The sequence below is a fragment of the Lactuca virosa genome, chromosome 2 (assembly GCF_052849685.1).
Source record: "Lactuca virosa cultivar CGN04683 chromosome 2, Lactuca_virosa_CGN04683_v6, whole genome shotgun sequence".
Taxonomy (NCBI): domain Eukaryota; kingdom Viridiplantae; phylum Streptophyta; class Magnoliopsida; order Asterales; family Asteraceae; genus Lactuca; species Lactuca virosa.
Genome location: NC_136427.1, coordinates 1,505,504 through 1,525,776, shown reverse-complemented (window position 1 = coordinate 1,525,776; position 20,273 = coordinate 1,505,504). Strand labels below are relative to the sequence as shown.

At 49.2% G+C, this 20,273-nt stretch overlaps 1 protein-coding gene across 1 annotated transcript; it reads right to left on the bottom strand.

Moving 5' to 3' along the window:
- Positions 1-13,994: 13,994 nt before the first annotated feature.
- Positions 13,995-15,002, bottom strand: LOC145156195 (uncharacterized). Its single transcript, XM_079075668.1, has one exon. The coding sequence runs from the start codon at positions 15,000-15,002 to the stop codon at positions 13,995-13,997; it is 1,008 nt and encodes a 335-aa protein (XP_078931794.1).
- Between the last annotated feature and the right edge of the window lie 5,271 nt (positions 15,003-20,273).

Sequence of the window (20,273 nt, the reverse complement as noted above, 5' to 3'; positions counted from 1 at the left end):
AGTCACCCTAGTGAACTCGGCAAGTCGGGTCAAAGTTGACCGTTGACTTTCGGGTCAAAGTTGACCGTGGACTTTAGGGTTTTGGTCAAGACTGATTCAGGAGAGTTCAGGGAAGGGAAGAATGGCCTTCTACCCAGTTATAGAGATGAGATCATGAGAGAATATTGAGCAGGATGTTATTTGAATAATAGGAGGAGGCTAAGTCGGGACGTTGAGCACGAGAGTTCATCCGACTTCATTGAGGTGAGTCTTCTCACTATACTGTACCTGGAAGGGTACCTATGTGTGACCGGAAGGTCTTGTATGCTATGAGATGCATGTGCTATATGCGGTTATATGATATGTATGTGCTATATGCAGTTACGTGATATGTATGTGCTATGTATGTTATGTATGGTATGGACCGGAAGGTCAAGATGGTATGAACCGGAAGGTCAGGATGGCATGGACCGGAAGGTCAAGGGGTTACGGACCGGAAGGTCGATACGGGTAGGACCGGAAGGTCTGCCGGGACTTGGGACGGAAGTCCGCTAAGACACATAGATCGGAAGATCCTACAGAGTTATGTCCGGGAAAGGCGTATGTGGGGTATGTGGTATTTTGGGGAACTCACTAAGCATTTATGCTTACCGTTGTTGTGTGATGTGTTTCAGGTACTAGCGAGGATCGCGGGCAGGCGCCAGCATGATCCGTACACACTAGTGGAGTTTATGATATTGAGATCTTGGGACATGTTTTGTTATGTTACAGTGCACACATTATGTTTTTATGATTATTGTGTGAATGAAAGTATGTTTTACAAATGAAAAATTGTTTTGAAAAATTATGTCGTTACAAGTTGGTATCAGAGCCTTGGTTTGAGGGATTCGGGTACATCTTCGGATGGATCTGAACTCAAACTGAGGAATTGAGAACGTTTTTCATGAAATAAAAAATTTTTCTAAAAGAGTAAAGGATTTTGAGAAAGGCAAAAGGAAGCAGTGTATATGATCAGCCAGCGCCCGAACGGTGATTTCCAAAAATACCCTTACATTATGTGTTATTAGATATGTTATGATATGATATGCATGATAGAGTTGGCTAGGTATTCATATTAGGACTAGAGTGGCCTGATTATGTGATGCCTTAGCCTAGGAAGGATTTTGCTGCTATGTGATGCTTGAGAGCGAGTCGGTAGCAGTGAGGAGCTGATGAGAGGCCTACCGAAGGGTAGCCTATGCCAGTATGATATAGAGTACTTGTGATCTGGGATCCAAGGAGGAGGACTTAGAGTGAATGCTGATGCGGTGTGGACGGTAGTATAGGGCCCATACTACTGAAGACACCGGAGCAGTGCGCACCCTAAGTAAGAATCCATTGGGTACTAAGGAACAAGTAGGGTTGAGTTATCGAGTGCGAGTATACTCGAGCGGGTCTCTGATATTATTATGTTGTGTTTCAGAGACATCATGGTTGGGACACGTCACAGACCTGAGCCGAGTGGCGTGAGTGACGAGGAGCTTCGTCAGATGATCAACGATGAGGTGGCGGCGGCGATCAGGGCCGAGATTCCGGAGATGTTTGGGTCTATCAAGACCACACTGATTGAGACCTTCAATGAGCGGTACGCCACGGTGACTGAGGCTGCTGCTGTTGCAGCTACTGCAGCTGTGGCTGCTGCCAGACCTCAGGGAGGTGACTCGTTGTTGCTTGGGGAGTTCAGCAACACGAAGCCACCAGAGTTTGATGGGATGTAGGATCCGATCGCTGCGATGAGATGGATTACTGATATCGAGGGATGCTTCTATACGTGTTCATGTCCGGAGCATCTGAGGGGTTCGCATTGAACCAGCTTCGCTTGGGAGCGAAGGATTGGTGGAAGTTCGTGACGACGAGCTTCACTCTTGCAGAGATTTCAGCGGTGACCTGGGAGAGGTTCACCACCATGTTCAGAGACGAGTATGTTCCCCCGGTGGAGAGGGAACGGTTGGTTCAGGAGTTCTTGACCCTCAAGCAGGGTACTGATTCGGTTACTGTGGTTACCCGAAAGTTTCAAGAGAGGGCGATGTTCTGCCCTGAGCAGGTGTCTACTGAGCAGGCACGCATGAGCCGGTATTTGGGCGTTCTGAGGAGAGACATTAAGGAGTTCGTGTCGAACTCGGCGTACCAGACATTTGCTGAGCTCCAGGCAAATGCCCGGAAGAGGGAGATTGAGTTGGAAACTCAGGCCAGGGAGGAGGCCGAGTCTCAGAGGATGGATCGGCGGCCGGCACAGTCTCAGCCGGCAGCCAAGCGGACCAAGTCCGCTGATACGAGGTCTGGAGGCCAGAAGGGCCGTACTTATGGGAAGTGCGGCAAGGGACATGATGGGGTCTGTCGATCGGGTGCTTGCTACAAATGTGGCAAGGAGGGGCATATCGCCAAGGATTGCCCCAAGGGATTTATGGTTTGCTTTCATTGCAACCAGACTGGCCATTGGAAGGCCGAGTGCCCGCAGTTACATCACGGATCAGCACAGGGATCTGCGCCTGCTGCTAGGGTTACCGAGGTTCGGCCAGCGAAGGCCGAGGCACCGAAGGCTCGCGGGAGAGCTTTGCAGTTGACTGCGGAGGAGGTCCGCGCAGCGCCCGATGTTGGCTGGTATGTATTCCTTATATATTTATGTTGAGATGAGATATTATGCTTATATGATGATATGCGTAGGTACTTTTCTTGTGAGTTCTGTACCTGCCTTAGTGTTATTTGACTCGAGTGTGAGTTGATCGTTTGTGTCGATAGCGTTTAGTCGGCACATCAGTAGCAGATGAGAGGCGTTGAGTCGACCTCTACGTGTTTCCATAGCTGACGAGCGAGCGGTGTATGCTACGGAGGTGATACGAGGATGTGTACTCGAGATCCTCGGTGTTGAGTTCCCGATAGATCTGGTCGTGATAGCGATGGGGGACGTGTGTGTCATAGTGGGCATGGATTGGTTGAGCCGATTTGGGGGTGTGATAGACTACGAGCGACAGTTGGTGACGATACGAGACCCCAGTGGGGCAGTACTTACGGTGTACGGCGAGGGTAGCCGATGTGGGTCAGCGTTCTGTTCGGCTGCCAAAGCGAGACAGGGTTTACAGCAGGGCTGCAGTGGGTTTGTAGCCTATGTGATGGACACACGAGAGGCCACTGGGAGGCCAAGTTCGGTGGATGACGTTGCGATAGTGCGTGAGTTCCCGAATGTTTTTCCCGAGGAGTTGCCGGGTGTGCCTCCCGAGAGGCAGGTGGAATTCCGCATTGATTTGGTTCCGGGGGCAGCGCCTATCGCCAAGGCACCTTATTGCCTTGCGCGACCAGAGATGCAGGAGTTATCCTCGCAACTTCAGGAGCTGCTGGGGAAGGGGTTTATTCGACCGAGTAGCTCGCCATGGGGAGCGCCGATCCTTTTTGTTAAGAAAAAGGATGGTTCACACCGGATGTGTATTGATTACCGGGAGTTGAACAAGTTGACGGTCAAGAACCGTTATCCATTACCGAGGATCGACGATTTGTTCGATCAGTTGTAGGGAGCGTCTTGGTTCTCCAAGATCGATCTGAGGTCTGGATATCATCACATGAGAGTGCGCGATGAGGATATCCAGAAGACGGCGTTCAGGACTCGTTATGGGCATTACAAGTTCGTGGTGATGCCTTTCGGGCTCACCAATGCACCGGCAGCGTTCATGGATCTCATGAACAAGGTGTGTAGACCGATGTTGGATCGTTCGGTGATCGTGTTCATCGACGATATACTGGTGTACTCGAGATCTAGAGAGCAGCACGAGGAGCATCTGAGAGAGATTTTCGAGGTATTGAGGACGGAGAATCTTTATGCCAAATTCTCCAAGTGCGAGTTCTAGTTACGGGAGGTCCAGTTCTTGGGACATCTCGTCAACCAGGATGGGATTTTGGTTGATCTGGCCAAGATTGAGGCGGTTATGAGTTGGGAGGTGTCGAGATCTCCCACCGAGATCAGGAGTTTTCTGGGATTAGCCGGCTACTATCGGAGATTTATCAGAGATTTCTCCAAGATCGCCATGCCTGTCACCAGGTTAACCCGGAAGGGTGTTGCTTTTTCATGGGGTCCGGAGCAGCAGACCTCGTTTGAGACACTTCGCCAGAGATTGTGCGAAGCCCCTGTGTTAGCCCTCCCGGAAGGGATGGAGGATTTTATGGTGTATTGTGACGCATCGATATCGGGGTTGGGTGTGGTGATGATGCAGAGAGGGCATGTGATAGCGTATGCATCGAGGCAGCTCAAGCCTCATGAGACGAGGTATCCCACCCATGATCTGGAGTTGGGGGCAGTGGTGTTCGCCCTCAAGATATGGCGTCATAATTTATATGGAGTTCGGTGTACCATATACACGGACCACAAGAGCTTGAAGTATTTGATGGATCAGCCCAATCTGAATATGCTTCAGAGGAGATGGTTGGACATGGAAAAGGATTACGATTGTGAGATCCTGTACCACCCGGGCAAGGCTAATGTGGTAGCCGATGCGCTGAGCCGTAGGACGGAGAGTGCCCCGATTCGAGGCACTTGTATGAGATTGACTGTGATGACTCCGGTGTTGGACACCATACGCGAGGCCCAGGTTAAGGCCGTGATATCGGAGAACCGCAAGAGGGAGCGGGTGCTCGGGCAGGTGTCCGAGTTTGTTACCGATAGTCGAGGGCTGATGACCTTTCAGGGTCGGATTTGGGTACCGTATACAGGAGGGGCACGTACCATTTTGATGGAAGAGGCACATAGATTTTGGTTCTTGATCCATCCCGGGGCCACGAAGATGTATTTGGACCTGAAGAGAGGTTATTGGTGGTCCTGTATGAAGAGGGATGTCGCATGGTTTGTAGAGAGGTGCTTGACCTGTCGCAAGGTTAAGGCCGAGCACCAGCGTCTGCATGGCAAGTTGCAGCCGCTCGAGGTTCCCCAATGGAAGTGGGAACATATTCCCATGGATTTCATCACCAAATTGTCGAGGACCACGAGGGGTGTCGACACAATTTGGGTGATCGTCGACCGGCTGACGAAGAGCGCACATTTTCTAGCTATCAGAGAGAGCTCGTCTGCCGATAGGTTGGCAGAGTTGTATGTGAGGGAGGTGGTATCACGTATTGGGGTACCGATCTCGATCGTGTCAGATCGAGATGTACGTTTCACTTCCAGGTTCTGGAAGAAATTCCACGGGGAGATGGGTACGAGGTTGCATTTCAGTACCGCCTACCACCCCCAGACGGACAGACAGAGTGAACGGACGATTCAGACGCTCGAGGACATGCTCCGAGCATGTGTGTTGGACTTCGGAGGAAGTTGGGACACGTACCTACCGTTGGCTGAGTTTTCCTACAACAACAACCACCATTCTAGTATTGGGATGCCTCCCTTCGAGTTGTTGTATGGTAGGAGGTGTCAGACTCCCATTTGATGGGGAGACGTAGGGCAGCGTGTGATGGGTAGCACTGAGATAGTGCTGCAGACGACAGAGCAGATACAGTAGGTTAGACGGAGGTTACTGACGGCTCAGAGTCGTCAGAAGAGTTATGCGGATCGGCGACGATCCGAGCTGGAGTTCTAGGTGGGAGACTTCGTACTCCTGAAGGTATCTCCTTGGAAAGGAGTGATCCGATTTAGGAAGAGGGGCAAGCTGGGGCCCCGGTACATCGGTCCGTTCAGGGTGACCGCGAGAGTGGGCAAGGTAGCTTATCGGTTAGAGCTATCTGCGGAGTTGAGCCAGATTCATAATACCTTCCACGTGTCCCAGTTGAGGAAGTGTATAGCCAACGAGTCGGCGGTAGTACCACTGGAGGATATTCAGGTGGATGCGAGCCTGAATTATGCAGAGAGGCCAATCGCGATCCAGGATCGGAAGATCAAGGTTCTAAGAAACAAGGAGGTGTCACTGGTGCAGGTCCAGTGGCAACATCGGAAGGGGTCCGCACTGACCTGGGAGCCGGAGTTGGAGATGCGGGAACAGCATCCTGAGTTCTTTGTCGAGCAGGACTTCGAGGGCAAAGTCTGATTCTAGTGGGGGAGAATTGTAACATCGGGATTTCCAGGTATCTCATTTTAAGTATTTATACTAAGTTTTGGAGAGGGACTCAGCGAGTAGGCGATCAGACTCGCCGAGTAGGATCGCACATGGTTGGACTGATTGAGTGACGGACTCGGCGAGTCCATACGTGGACTCGGCGAGTCCACGCTGTTTAAAGAAACCCTAATTTCTCGAGTTTGGGACCTATTTAAGGACCCTTATGGCCACCATTTGCGGCTACCAGACCCTTGAGAGAAACCCTATTAGTGCTTGAGCGTTTGTGAGAGAGAAGAAGCCATTATTGGACCTTTGTGGGTTGGTTTTGCAAGAAGAAGTTGATTCCAGCTTAGAGGAGGCCAAGGAGGTTGCATATCTGTGGATTTCAAGCAAAGGACATCATCCTTGAGGTAGTATATCAATCCCCTTTCTGTATTGTTAAAGAATCCATGGATCTAGGGTTTTCTATACCCTTTATTAGGTTGATTTGTTGGGAATATGGTCCCTTATCATGTTAGACTTCAGATCTGGATCCATAGTGGCCCAGAGAATGTATTCCATCTTGCTTTATGAGGAGTTATGGAAGAAATGGATTTACGATGTTGTATTTGGGGCTAAATCTTCAAGTAGAGTCATTTGGACGTTGCATGACTATCAAGTTCGAACCTTTACGTGTTTATTTAGCGTGGGAAGGTCAGATCTATGGATTAGAGGAACAGATCTGACCTCAGAAGGTCTTTTGAGTATGAACATGGAGGCTACTCGCCGAGTCCATAAGTGGACTCGATGAGTTGAGTCGAGTTTCCCCGCGACTCGCGATCTGTGACGACCCGTGGAGCATAGGGTTGACTTAGTGAGTCAAGAGAGAACCAGGGGCAAAGAGGGCAGGCGTGTACTCGCCGAGTCACCCTAGTGCACTCGGCGAGTCGGGTCAAAGTTGACCTTTGACTTTCGTTGACTTTAGGGTTTTGGTCAAGACTGATTCAGGAGAGTTCAGGGAAGGGTAGAATGGCCTTCTACACAGTTATAGAGATGAGATCATGAGAGAATATTGAGCAGAATGTTATTTGAATAATATAAGGAGGCTAAGTCGGGACGTTGAGCACGAGAGTTCATCCGACTTCATTGAGGTGAGTCTTCTCACTATACTGTGCCTGGAAGGGTACCTATGTGTGGCCGGAAGGTCTTGTATGCTATGAGATGCATGTGCTATATATGGTTATATGATTTGTATGTGCTATATGCAGTTACGTGATATGTATGTGCTATGTATGTTATGTATGGTATGGACCGGAAGGTCAAGATGGTATGGACCGGAAGGTCAGGATGGCATGGACCAGAAGGTCAAGGGGTTATGGACCGGAAGGTCGATACGGGTAGGACCAGAAGGTCTATCGGGACTTGGGACGGAAGTCCCCTGAGACACATGGATCGGAAGATCCTACAGAGTTATGGCCTAGAAAGGCGTATGTGGGGTATGTGGTATTTTGGGGAACTCACTAAGCATTTATGCTTACAGTTGTTGTGTGATGTGTTTCAGGTACTAGCGAGGATCGCGGGAAGGCGCCGGCATGATCCGTACACACTAGTGGAGTTTATGATATAGAGATCTTGGGACATGTTTTGTTATGTTACAGTGGACACATTATATTTTAATGATTATTGTGTGAATGAAAGTATGTTTTAGAAATGAAAAATTGTTTTGAAACAATACCCAATTAATAATTGGGTTCGAAGCCCAAGGTTCACTCACACTACAAAATCCCAAAGTCAAATAATGGGCCAAAGCCCAACATATGGCCCAATTTTTCAAATTGGGCCCAGACCTCTACATGGTCTTTCCTTAAGGACCATCCAATTATTCCAATCTAATTCCCACGGCCCAATATCACATAATCATAAAGGCCCAATTATGGCCTATCTGTGGCCCAATTTTCCAAATTGGGCCCGAGTCCTTCACATGGGCCTTACCCTAAAACTCATCCAATTATTTTGATCCATTATTTTTTTCTTGGATAGCCTATCAATAGTCCAACCACCATGTCCCAAGTGAAATTAGGGTTTTCTCATGAAATGACGATTAGGATTAAGTGTTCCTACTTAACCCATTAAGGACTTAATCTATTAAGTCTAATATTGCCTTAGGCTATTTGCCAATTATTATTAATTAATATTTTAAGTTTATTAAATAATTCCCGTGTGTGTCCCGATTAATTCCCAAAATTAGGGTTTTATGCCATTAGGGATTTCCAAACCCTAATTAGGATTTCCAACCCAATTACTAGCCCATTAGATACATGATTGGGCTTTTAGGTAAATTAATGCTTCATTGAGCCCATTAGGTTTTCGTCAGGCCCATCTTGTCCAAGCATCCCAAACGATTGAACATGCAAACTAAGCACCGCCACCCAACACGGCGGCCGGTGGCGGCAGCCACCACTCTACGGTGGTGGTTTAGGTCTTTCTCTTCATTATTCCACTTTTTGTTACAATTACAATGCTAAAAACCAAAATAACACACACACACACACTCACACACACCTAAATCCATAGCAAAACACACACACACACACATCCACCACTACACAACGGCTGGTGGTAGCAGAGCAACAAAGGCGGCGGTTACCACCATGGTTGGCGACCATGGTGGTCTTCCTTGGTTTCTTGCCAACCCAACACCAAACACAACCTTGATTGGATCACACCCAAGGATAAGCACATACATGAGCCCGGACAGCAACTCCAACACCCACTTAGAGAATCACGGTGGTGGCAGTGGCTGAGTTTGGCGGCAGATGGAGCTGTAACGTCGTACAGACGAAACGACGACGAGGGTGGTGATTCGTGAACGACAACAACGGTTCTAGCGGTGCAGCGAGGTCTAACGGTGACAATGTTGTCGTCGGCGAGGGAAGATTGCGATAGTGAACAACTTTGTTGGCCTCATCGGTTTACGGTAGCGGTTTCGGTGGTCTGAGAAGGACTAGATGGGTGGTGACGGAGGCTGAAAAGTAGTCTCACAAGCAACGGCGGCAGCCACGAAATATGGTCGCTACCATCCTCCTTGTGGCGCTTAACGAATGGCAGCAACTACACCCACATTGTGTCGTTGACGGCAAGGGAACAGTGGAACGAGACGTGAATGCCAGCAGCAAGGCCCGCCGGCGGCCTTTGGTTGATCGGAACAGGAAGGAATGAAGGGTGGCAGCGGCGCCGGTGGGGAGACATAGGGTGGTGATTGCGGCTGATGAGGGATCCCTAGGGTTAGGGTTAGAATGCATGCGAAATGCATTTATACACTCCCGCCCCATGTCAAACTATGTCCCTATCGACACTTCCAGTCCCTCCTTATCCTTCTTCCTTCAAAATAAATCCCAAAATTTACCATTTCTACCCTGGCTTCAAGAATCCTTCTCAGAATAAGTCCGATATTTACTCTTTAAACCCTGTTTCCAAAAATTCTTTTATATTAGGTCTGATGCGACCTTGCTCTTTCTCTATCCGCCAACTTCTCTCGAACGTCTGGCCATCACCGTAAGATCACAAAGAACAAAGGCCGTCAGCCGCTTTCCGGGAGGAGCTCCCGGAAGAACGCTCCGACGGTCAAGTTAGAGGGTGTTTTAGGGTTTGTGTGTATTCTCCCTAGAGCTCAGAGAACTTACCTCGCAGGTATAAGAGCACATCCTTTTATACCTAGCCCTCCTGCCTGAGCCGTACCAGACATGATCGCTTTTGGGGAGACAGGATCAGAGGCGCTGATTGGAGGGTCATGCGCCTTCAACCGCTAGAGCACTCTCATTGGCTCCGACGGTAATGCTCTGATCCTTCTGTTTGTCTCTTAACCGTATCTTTTGTCTTGGAGCAAGGAGCGCCTCTTGGTGGGCGCGAGCCTTCCGCCTGTGCGCTTCGCTCCCGGGGAGGCCAGTGGGCGCTAAGCCTGCTGGGCTGAGCCTAGTTGGCGTGCCCGGCTATTGGGCTAGACACGATTCTGCTGTGCTGTCCTAGGCACGCCATCAAGTCCCCCAGTCTTGTAGCCGTAGCGTTGCAGCGCTAGTTACGGCGTTCTGGGCTTAATTAACTGACACGTGTCGGTTTTTCTTTATCCGCCACTCTATCCTTAATGGCGACGTGACTGCGCATGATGACTGGCAGTTACGTCATTGTGCCAGACATTTAAATGTCCCGCATCCTCCACTTCTTTATAAGGGTATTTGCACGGTTTCTCTTGCCTCATCTGTTCCTCCTTTTCCTCTTTGTGTTTATCTTCCATTTTCCTTCATGGCAAGCCTTCCCGGAGTCATTCCATCCGTCACCGAGTATCGTCAGTTGGAAATCACTTATGGCTTGTCTTCCTTAGAGGGTGTGGAGTTTCCCTCTTCTGGCTCTAGCATCTCTTCCCATCCCCCTGGTAAGATTGGGGTTTATTTGAAAACCATAGACGCTGGTATACTCTTTCTTCTAACGGATTTTCAGGAGGAGGTCCTCCAGAAAGATGGTTACAGTCTTCAGATGTTAACTCCCAATGCAGTTAACAAAGTGGTCGCGTTTGAAATGATCTGCAGGGCCAACGGGTAGCTTCCGGATTACTTCGTCTTCAAGTTTTTCTTCCGATTCAGTGTTACCGGGGATAAATGCACCTTCTCGGTCCGGCGAGGGGGACACGCCTTAGTTACCGATGGGCGTACCCCCAAAAACTGGCAGGATAAATGGTTGTGGGTGAATCAGGAGCTGGTTGGGAGTGGTCGCTATCGGGCCAATGCTTTCGCCGATACCATCCCTAAGCTCTTCCCCCACAACCAGGGTGTCGCCGACTACTTGAAGAGTGTGCAGGTATCCGCTGAAGATTACTCCGAGGTGTTTCTTTCTGGGGTAGGGATGAGCCCCTCTTGGAGGCGGCGTGGCAAAATGGCGGTGTTCTTCTCCGTCGTTGATGGTGAGTGTTGTATCCCTATTTTCCTTTTCGTCCCCTTATTGCTCCTGTGTTATTTATATTTCCGTTCTGCTTTCCCTAGGTGTTGAGTCTTCTCTGTCCATGGATGAAGTGCTACGAAAACGTTATCGTGGCAAGTTGGAGTTTCGTGAGGTGGATCTGGTCGATCGGTTTCCACCACATCGCCGGATGGATCAACTTGCTCTAACTGCTGCCCCTCCTGTTCCTCCGACAGGTTCATCGGCGTCCGAGGAGAATCCGATGCACGCTCGCCCTATTTCTGCTGTCATGCCCCTGGGTGGCGTTCCTTCTTCCTCCATGGAGGATAGTGAGGCCAGCAAAGAGGGAATCATCGCTGATGTCCGACGGATGCAGGCGAAACGAAAAGCTGTACAAGCCATGGGTGAGCCAGTTACTAGCGCGCCCACTGCTACCAAGAGGGTACATACTAGGCGCAACTTTTTTCGCCTGCTGAGTTCTATGAGTTCCACCCCAACTGGTGTGGTAGTGATCCCTGATGACGACACACAACAGTCCGAAGGGATCAACAGGGCGACTGAACAGCCTGCTATTTCAGACTTCTCTTCTATTCCTTCTCCAAGTGTTCCGTTTGTTCCTTCAAAGCTTTCCCCAGCAAAAGGTTTTGGTGTCCCTGGACAAGATGCAATCTCCAAGGATGGTGGGTCTGGAGATGGTGCTTCTGAGTCTAGTGTTTTTTTTCCATCCTGGGATCTTCGCAATGACTCTCGACTCTCTGTGCGCGCCAATGCTTTGGAATTTTCGCGCCACGCCTTTCCTCCGGCTGCAATTGGAGATATGGAGGCGATGGGTAACCCTGCCCTTGCTCACAATATGGCCTACGCTGCCGCGCAAGCTATGTTTTATCTTGTTGCAGGTTCTCGGCGCGTCCATACCCTTGGCGAGATGGAGACCGCGTATGCCGCCTGTGGATCACGTGTGGCAACTCTGGAGTGTCGTCTTAACGAGCTTGGTGATGATCTTCATTTATCTGAGAAGAAGTACGAGTTGCTAGCGTCTGAGAAAAACGTCCTTGATGAAGCCAGAGCCGTGTTGGAGGCAAAGGTTGACTCCCTTACACAGATGAATGAGGGTTTGATGATTCAGGTGGAGAGTCTTGAGCGTGATGCTGCTGATCGTGACAAGCTTGTGTCGTCGCTACAGTCGGATATGGACGCTTCTCGTCGAGACCTGGATTGGTTGGTGCGTGTTGGTGTTGTTCGTATTGTTGATAAGTTGATTGAGCATCCTGATTTCACCAATGCCATAAGCCTTATCCGCCATGCTGCATTCGTGGCTGGGGTTGAGTCTCTTCGGGAGACTTCTGCTGGTGTTGTTGGTGCTTCTTCGGTTGGTCCTGCGGTTAGTGTAAACGATGCTCTTCTATCTTTTACCAGTATGGATCATGCATCTCTGTTGGGTTTGGGGGAGTTAGGTATTGAATGTCTTCGGGAGTTATGTTCTTTTGGTGGTTCTGAGGGTACTCCAGAAAGTGTGATGGGTCAGGAAATTGTGTCGGTAGTTAAGGTTGATGCGGGGGGAAATGGTAAGGATGGTGGGGCTGGTGGTGAAGGTGATCGCGGTGTTGGAGCAGGTATTGGTGATGGTAATGTTGGTGAGGTGGCTGTGGGTGATGGAGAGGATGTTGGGGAGGGTGTCCCGACATCGTGTGCTACCCCTCCTGGGGTGTAAAAATTTCTCTGCTTAGTTGGTTTAGGTTTTGATGCTTTTGACTTGTATAATGTTTGGACTTTTTTAAAAACAATGTTTTATTTTCCTGGATGCGTATTTTGTATGCGCTAAGCATTGTCTGTTTTTTGCTCGCTTTGTTTATCGTTTTGCTTGCTTGTTTATTATACATTATTTAGGGGATACATCGCCCTGATGCGCTACGCATTTCGTTTTGCCCATGCTATCGTTGACACACTAAGTATCGGAATTGCGCGCTCTTAGCACCCAACGATCGAGTTTTGCATGTGAACATTCAATCGTTATAAATTAATACACTAAGTATCAAAGATCAGCAATTGCATTATCATTCTACATTGACCGCGGACTTTTAAATACACTAAGTATTAAACTCATGTCACTAAGCATGGATATATGTACTCTAAGTACTTGGGATGTGCTACACTAAGCAGCACATCGATCAGTTGGGATTGCGTCTCTTTCCCTCTTTCTTGTTTAAAAGAAATACTTCTTCAAGTTCCTAGCGTTCCACGTTCTTGGAATCTGCCTTCCTTCCATTGTTTCTAACACATATGCGCCATTACTGTTTGCTTCTGTGACTCTATAAGGGGCTTCCCATGTTGCCCCCAACTTGCCATGGGGCTGGGCTCGACTTGCTTCATTTTTCCTTAAAACTTATTCACCAACTCTGAACGCTTTTTCCTTTACTCTTTAATTGTAGTACCTTTCTGTTGCACGCTTGTATGCAGCTTGGCGCATTCCAGATTTTTCACGCTTTTCCTCTAGGATATCCAGGTTTATCCTTAGGTCTTGTGCGTTGCTTTCCTCATCCTTGTTGGACACCCTCAGTGTGTTCACTGCCACCTCCGTGGGAAGCATGGCCTATGTCCCATACGTCAAGCTGAAAGGGGTTTCCTTCGTGCTTGTTCGTGGTGTAGTTCTGTACGATGACAACACCATCGGTATCTCTTCCGCCCAATTCCCTTTTGCTTTGCCCAGCCTCTTCTTGATTCCATTCACAATGGTTCAATTGGATACCTCTGTCTGTCCGTTCGCTTGCGGGTGTGCTACCTATGTGAAGCGTTGGCTTATCCCTTTAGTGGTGCACCATTCTCTGAACGGGTTCTCGGCAAACTGTAGCCCGTTATCGTTGACAAGAAATTTAGGTGTCCCAAATCTTGTCATGATGTTCTTCCATACGAATTTTATCATGTGTCTCCCTGATATGCATGCCAGTGGCTCCGCTTCGATCCATTTTGTGAAGTAGTCCACGGCCACCACCATATACTCTAGCTTTCCTGGCGCTTCTGGGAATGGACCTACTATATCTATGCCCCATTGGTAGAATGGCCACGGGCTGGATATGTTATGCAGTGGCACCGGGGGGTTCGCTTGGACTGGGCGTAAGACTGACACTCCCCACATTTCCTGGTCATTTCTATCGCATCTTGTTGTATCGTCGGCCAGTATACCCCCATTCGCAACACCTTGCCCGTTAAAGCCCGTGCCCCTTCGTGTGCACCTACCTGGCCTGAGTGTGCTTCATGTAACATCTCTCTCCCTTTGGCTTGGTCCACACACTTTAGCCATGGGGTTGTGAACCCTTTCTTGTATAATTCTCCATTAACCATTGCGTACAAAGGCGCTTTTATACGTATCTTCCTAGCCTCGTCGTGATTGTCTGCCAACACCCCCCTCTGTAGGTATTCCCGGAACGGTGTCATCCATGTGGGCCCGGCTGGGGCTAGGGCGTTCACCTGTTGCTCGTCTATACTTCTTTCATGGAATACTTCTACTAGGACCTTCTTTGACAGGTGGTCGAAGCACGCGGATGCCAACTTACTTAAAGCATCTGCCCTCTTGTTTTCACTCCTAGGTATCTGCTTGATTGTAAACTGCCCGAATGATCCTACCAATTGTTTCACCATCTTTACATACTTTCCCATCCTCTGATCTCTTATCTCGAAACTCCGATTAACCTGATTTGCTGCTAGCCTCAAGTCGGTTAGGGCCGTTACAGCTTTCGCACCCATCTGGTTGGATAGACGCAATCCTGCGAGCATCGCTTCGTACTCCGCTTCATTGTTTGACATGTGGAAGTTGAAACGGTGGGCGTAGGTTACCTCTTCTCCTTCCGGGCTGGTCAGGATCAGCCCCGCCCCTGAGCCTTCCCTGCTGGATGCCCCATCCGTATACAAAGTCCATGAACTGTTATCCGCCGGGGCCCCTTCAACTTCCCACACTTTCTCTTTGGTCGGGTCCCCTCCGTCCGGAATTTCTAGTAAGAAGTCGGCTAGCGCTTGTCCCTTGATACTTGTCCTTGGGCGGTAATTCATGTCGTGCTCTCCCAGTTCGATCGCCCACTTAGCCAGCCGGCCCGACGTCTCCGGCTTGAGCAGTATCTGTTTGATGGGGTAACTCGTGAGCACCTCGATCTGGTGTGCTTGAAAGTACCGCCTTAATCGTCGCGCTGCATAGATGAGCGCCAGGACCAGCCTCTCCAACGTGGGATAGTTGAGTTCCGGTCCTTGCAGCGCTCTACTAACAAAGTATACCGGTCTCTGTTCCCCTTCCCTTTCTACAGTCAATACTGAAGATATCGCTTCGCCTGATGTCGAGAGGTACACTTATAACGTCTCTCCAGGGACCGGGCTGGACAGCGTGGGTAATTCATGTAGCGCTTCCTTGATTCTTTGGAGCGCTTTTTCTGCTTCATTCGTCCATTGGAAATTGCTCTTCTCAATGCATCCCTTCAATGTATGGAATAACGGCATGGCCTTGTTAGCGGATTTCGAAATTAACCTACTTAGAGTTGTAAGTTTCCCATTCAGACCATGTTCATCCCTGAGGGAGTTCGGGGTTGGTGTCTCGATGAATTCATCGACTTTGGTCAGGCTGGGCTGGATACCTTGCCTGGTGACGTAGTATCCCAAGAACTCTCCCTCTTCCACCCCAAACGTACATTTGGCTGGGTTCAGTTTCATTTTTACCGCCTCTAAGGTTCGGAAAGTCTCCTCAATATCTTGCAACATCTTGTCTTCATGCGGGATCTTAATCACCATGTCGTCCACATATACCTCGATGTTTCTCCCGATTTGTTTAGCAAATATCGAGTCGACCAGGCGCTGATATGTGGCCCCTACATTCTTTAAGCCGAAAGGAATCTTGGTGTAGCAGAAAGTGCCATGATCCGTGTAGAAGGCTGTTTTCTCCTCATCTTCTTTGCTCATCAAAATCTGATGATACCCTTTGTATGCATCCAAAAAACGCTTTAGCTTAAACCCTTGTAACGATTCCACTTTCTGATCAATCTCCGGGAGGGGGTAACAATCTTTAGGGCATGCCTTATTTAAGTCAGAGAAGTCTATGCACATACGCCACGACCCATCTTGCTTGCGGACCATAACTGGGTTCGCGATCCATGTCGGGAATATTGCCTCCCACACTATCCCGGCTTCTGCCAGCTTGGCCACTTCTGCATTAATTGCCCTATTACGGTCTCCTCCCTGGACTCTCTTTTTCTGCTTAACCTCCTTTGCGCCTGGTTTAATTACAAGTTTATGCTCGATGGCCTTCCTTTCTACCCCTACCATGTCTGTAGGAGTCCATGCGAACACATGTTTGTATTATTTGAGCAAGTCAACCAGCGCTTTTCTCGTGTGACCTGGGAGATCGCATCCAATGCTGATTAGCTGGTCGGGGTATCTTTCATTGATTACTTCCTTCCCTTTCACGGGGTTCTGTTTGGGCCTATTGGTCTCCTTGGTTATCTCTGCCGGCTTCATGACTGTATAACATTGCACTTCTTTAGGTGGGGTGGCCAGCATCGTAGCCGCGCCCATTGGGGTGTCGAACTTCATGATCCCATGCATAGTTGATGGTAATGCCCCCAGCTTCAAGAGGGCTGTTCTTCCCAGAATGATATTGTGTTCCGCCGAATGCCGAATGACTACGAAGTCTATCAAGGCGGTTTTCTTTCGCTGTTTGTCGTGGCTAGTAATGGTCAGGGGGAGGTGGATTGTGCCCAGCGGCTATAGGCTGTGACCGGTGAATCCTACTAGCCTCCCGGTCGTGGGCCGTAAGTTATCCTTCCAGCGGTCTGGGAGAAGCCGGAAGCAATGGTCATAGATGATGTCCGCCGAACTCCCGGTGTCGACATAGACCCTATGTATAGTTAGATCCCTGATGGAGGCTTGTATCACCAGCGGGTTGTCGCCCCTCCATCCTTCCGGTCGGGGGTCTTGTATGGAGAACGTGAGTGTGCGTGCTGAAAGTTTGGCGGTCTCCTGCTCCCCCCGTTGTTCTTCCCTGCTTCTCTTACTTCGTATCATGAATATCTCCTTGGGTTGGATCCCCTCACGAGGTGTGCCCTTGGCATTTTCAGCATCAAACTTCGAGCGCAGGCTTCGCGCTACTTCCACCAGATCTCCTTTGAGTTGCTTCTCTTCCATCTCTATCTTTAATACCGAACAGTTGACCGTATCATGTGTCTTACTCTTGTGATATTCATAGTATCGGTTCTTGGGCGACTTGGCCGACTACTGTTTCTCGGACACCGTGTACACTTCTGGGCGGCGACCGCGTCTGTCGTCTTTGACAAACGGTTGAAAACGCGCCGATGGTCTTCTTGCTTGGCCATAGTGCCTATTTCGCCCCCGAAAATCCATGTGACCCGGGTTGTGATGTCTGGTCGCCATGGCATTCAAGTAGGCCTGTTTGGCTGCCTCGCCGTCTTCCTGCCGCAGATACCGCTCTACCCTTTCCTTCAATTCGGCCCGTGTTAAGGGCTTCTTTCCCATGAGTTTTTGCGACAAAGGGCCTGGCAAGAGCCCCCATGTAAAGGCGCCAGCTATGAGCCCTTCATCGTGTCCCGGTACATCCAACATAGCATTTATGAACCATGTGAAATATTCTCGTACAGTTTCCCCCTCTTTCTGTTTACAGCCTATTGAATGAGAATCTCCCTTGTACTTACGTAACTACATGAAGTTGGTAAGGAAGAGGTACTTAAGCTGAGCAAAGTTTGAGATGCTGCCTGGTTGTAATGTATTGAACCACGTACCGGCGTTGCCATCAAGGGTCGTCGGGAAGTACGTGCACAAGAACTTCTCGTTAAGTTTCAACGACGTCATCGTCCATTCATACGTGTCGATGTGGCTATCCGGGTCGGTGGTTCCATTATACGTTTTGAGCGTCGGGAGCTTTGCTGTGCTCGGTATTTCATAATCCAACAGCTCTTTAACAAACGGAGACGTCACCCTACGGGAAAAACCATCTTGTCCTGGGACAGTCGACGCTCCCTGTTGGTATTGAGGGTTCATACCATGCGATGGCGGTGTGAGGTAGCCAGGACTTGGTCCATAAAAGGGGTATGGCTGGAATGGCACCTGGAGAGGATAACTGGCGGAGAAAGGATGCAGGGGGGCTATGGAGTTGATCATTACCGGCTGTTGCAGGGTGCCGTTGGCGGGGACAGTCGGTCCAGTCCATGCGCCAGTCATCGGGTAGATGGGTGATGAGTGGTTTATCATGGTTTGCGCCAGCGGTGGTAACGAGGTCGTTGAACTCTGTCCACCCGTCATCTGGAATGACGATGGCGTTGCAAACGACGGTGAGATGTTGAAAACGTGACTCGACGGAAGTAATATTGAGTGTATCGGTTGTGTCTGCTGCAGCGGCGGTGCAAATAATGGTGGCATCTGAAGGTGTGTAGACGGAAGTGGCCCCACCGGAGTCGTTCCTTGCTGAGAAAGCAGCGGTTGTGGAACGTATCCAGCGATTGCTGTAGAACTTCCTTCGCCTAAAATAGCCCTGTTGACCATTGTAGACGGTGGTGTTTCGTCCAACGCCGTCATGGGACGTATGGGACTGGTTGGTCGTCCCTCACTGCCGTTGGACGCCATTGACATTTGCTTTTGTGCTTTTCGCTTGTGTTCTTCGTCTCACAAACGGATGGCGCCAAATGATGCGACCTTGCTCTTTCTCTATCCGCCAACTTCTCTCGAACGTTTGGCTATCACTGCAAGATCACAAAGAACAAAGGCCGTCAGCCGCTTTCCGGGAGGAGCTCCCGGAAGAACGCTCCGCCGGTCAAGTTAGAGGGTGTTTTAGGGTTTGTGTTTATTCTCCCTAGAGCTGAGAGAACTTACCTCGCAGGTCTAAGAGCACATCCTTTTATACCTAGCGCTCCTGCCTGAGCCGTACCAGATAGGATCGCTTTTGGGGAGATAGGATCAGAGGCGCTGATTGGAGGGTCGTGCGCCTTCAACCGCTAGAGCGCTCTCATTGGCTCCGACGGTAATGCTCTGATCCTTCTGTTTGTCTCCTGGCCGTATCTTTTGTCTTGGAGCAAGGAGCGCCTCTTGCCGGGCGCGAGCCTTCCGCCTGCGCGCTTCGCTCCCGGGGAGGCCAGCGGCCTCTAAGCCTGCTGGGCTGAGCCTAGTTGGCGTGCCCGACTCTTGGGCTAGATGCGGTTCTGCTGTGCTGTCCTAGGCACGCCATCAAGGTCCAAATGATACCAAATATCCCCTCCTCTTACAAACCTTTTCAAAATAAGTCCCTTAATTACCAGTCAACCCCCTAAGCCTTCAATTCCTTTTAATTTAAGTCCATTACTTACCAAACACACCATGAATTATAAAATCTTTTTCAAATTAAATCCGAAACTTCCACTTTGTGACAACCGCCAAATTCAAGTCAAAGTCAACAAGTCAAACCGGTCGAATTTAATTAGTGCTTGTATGTTAAAAGTTATTCTATGTATAAAAATGTGCATTTGTATGTCAAAAATTCAAGTGTCTCGAAGAATCTATGTGTCAACATTGTAAAAACCCTAAAAAGTAAGTTAAACACACCAAGACACGACTAAGGACCCTTTTTGGGACTTAAAACGATCATTAACGAAGCATAACGGGGTTCACGAACCTTGCATTACGAGATTATACGATAATTATGCCTAAGGTTAAATCTCTCCCAATTTGTTCAAGTATGTGGAATCTCTCCCAAATCTCTCTCAAAATCTCTCTCAACTTTTTATAGTCATCCCGACCCTTAACTTGGCCAAAAACCGCTCGAAACGGGGAGTTATATCGAAAAACAACTAAATAGGGCCGAAACCCCTCTTAGGAACCGAACCTCTTAGGGCCGAACCCTTCTAATAGGACCAAACCCTCTCGGAGCCGAACCTTCTCGGAGCCGAACCCTCAGAAGCGAACCCTCCCCCTCCTCGGACCGAAGCTTAGCAGACCGAACCCGAACTTCGGCCCCTGATCCGAGAAGCCTCGCAGATCGCCCCTTTTCACCCAGTTTCCGACCACGACTTCGTTTTAAGCCCGTTTTTCATGATTTTAACGTGAGATTTTCACCCAAATCCATATTTTATCATTTTAAAACCCCAGAACTCATATTTTATTTATTTCTCAAAGATTTATTAATTAAAAATCATTATTTTATATTAAGAGGATATTTACCCCACAAGTGGGTCAAATGTGCCCACTTGCCTTCCATGTGTCACCCTCTCACTTGCCACCTTATCCACATCACACAAACCAATGCACACATCACTTCAAACTCTCAAGTTGCTCCAGCAACCTTCTATATAAAGAAAT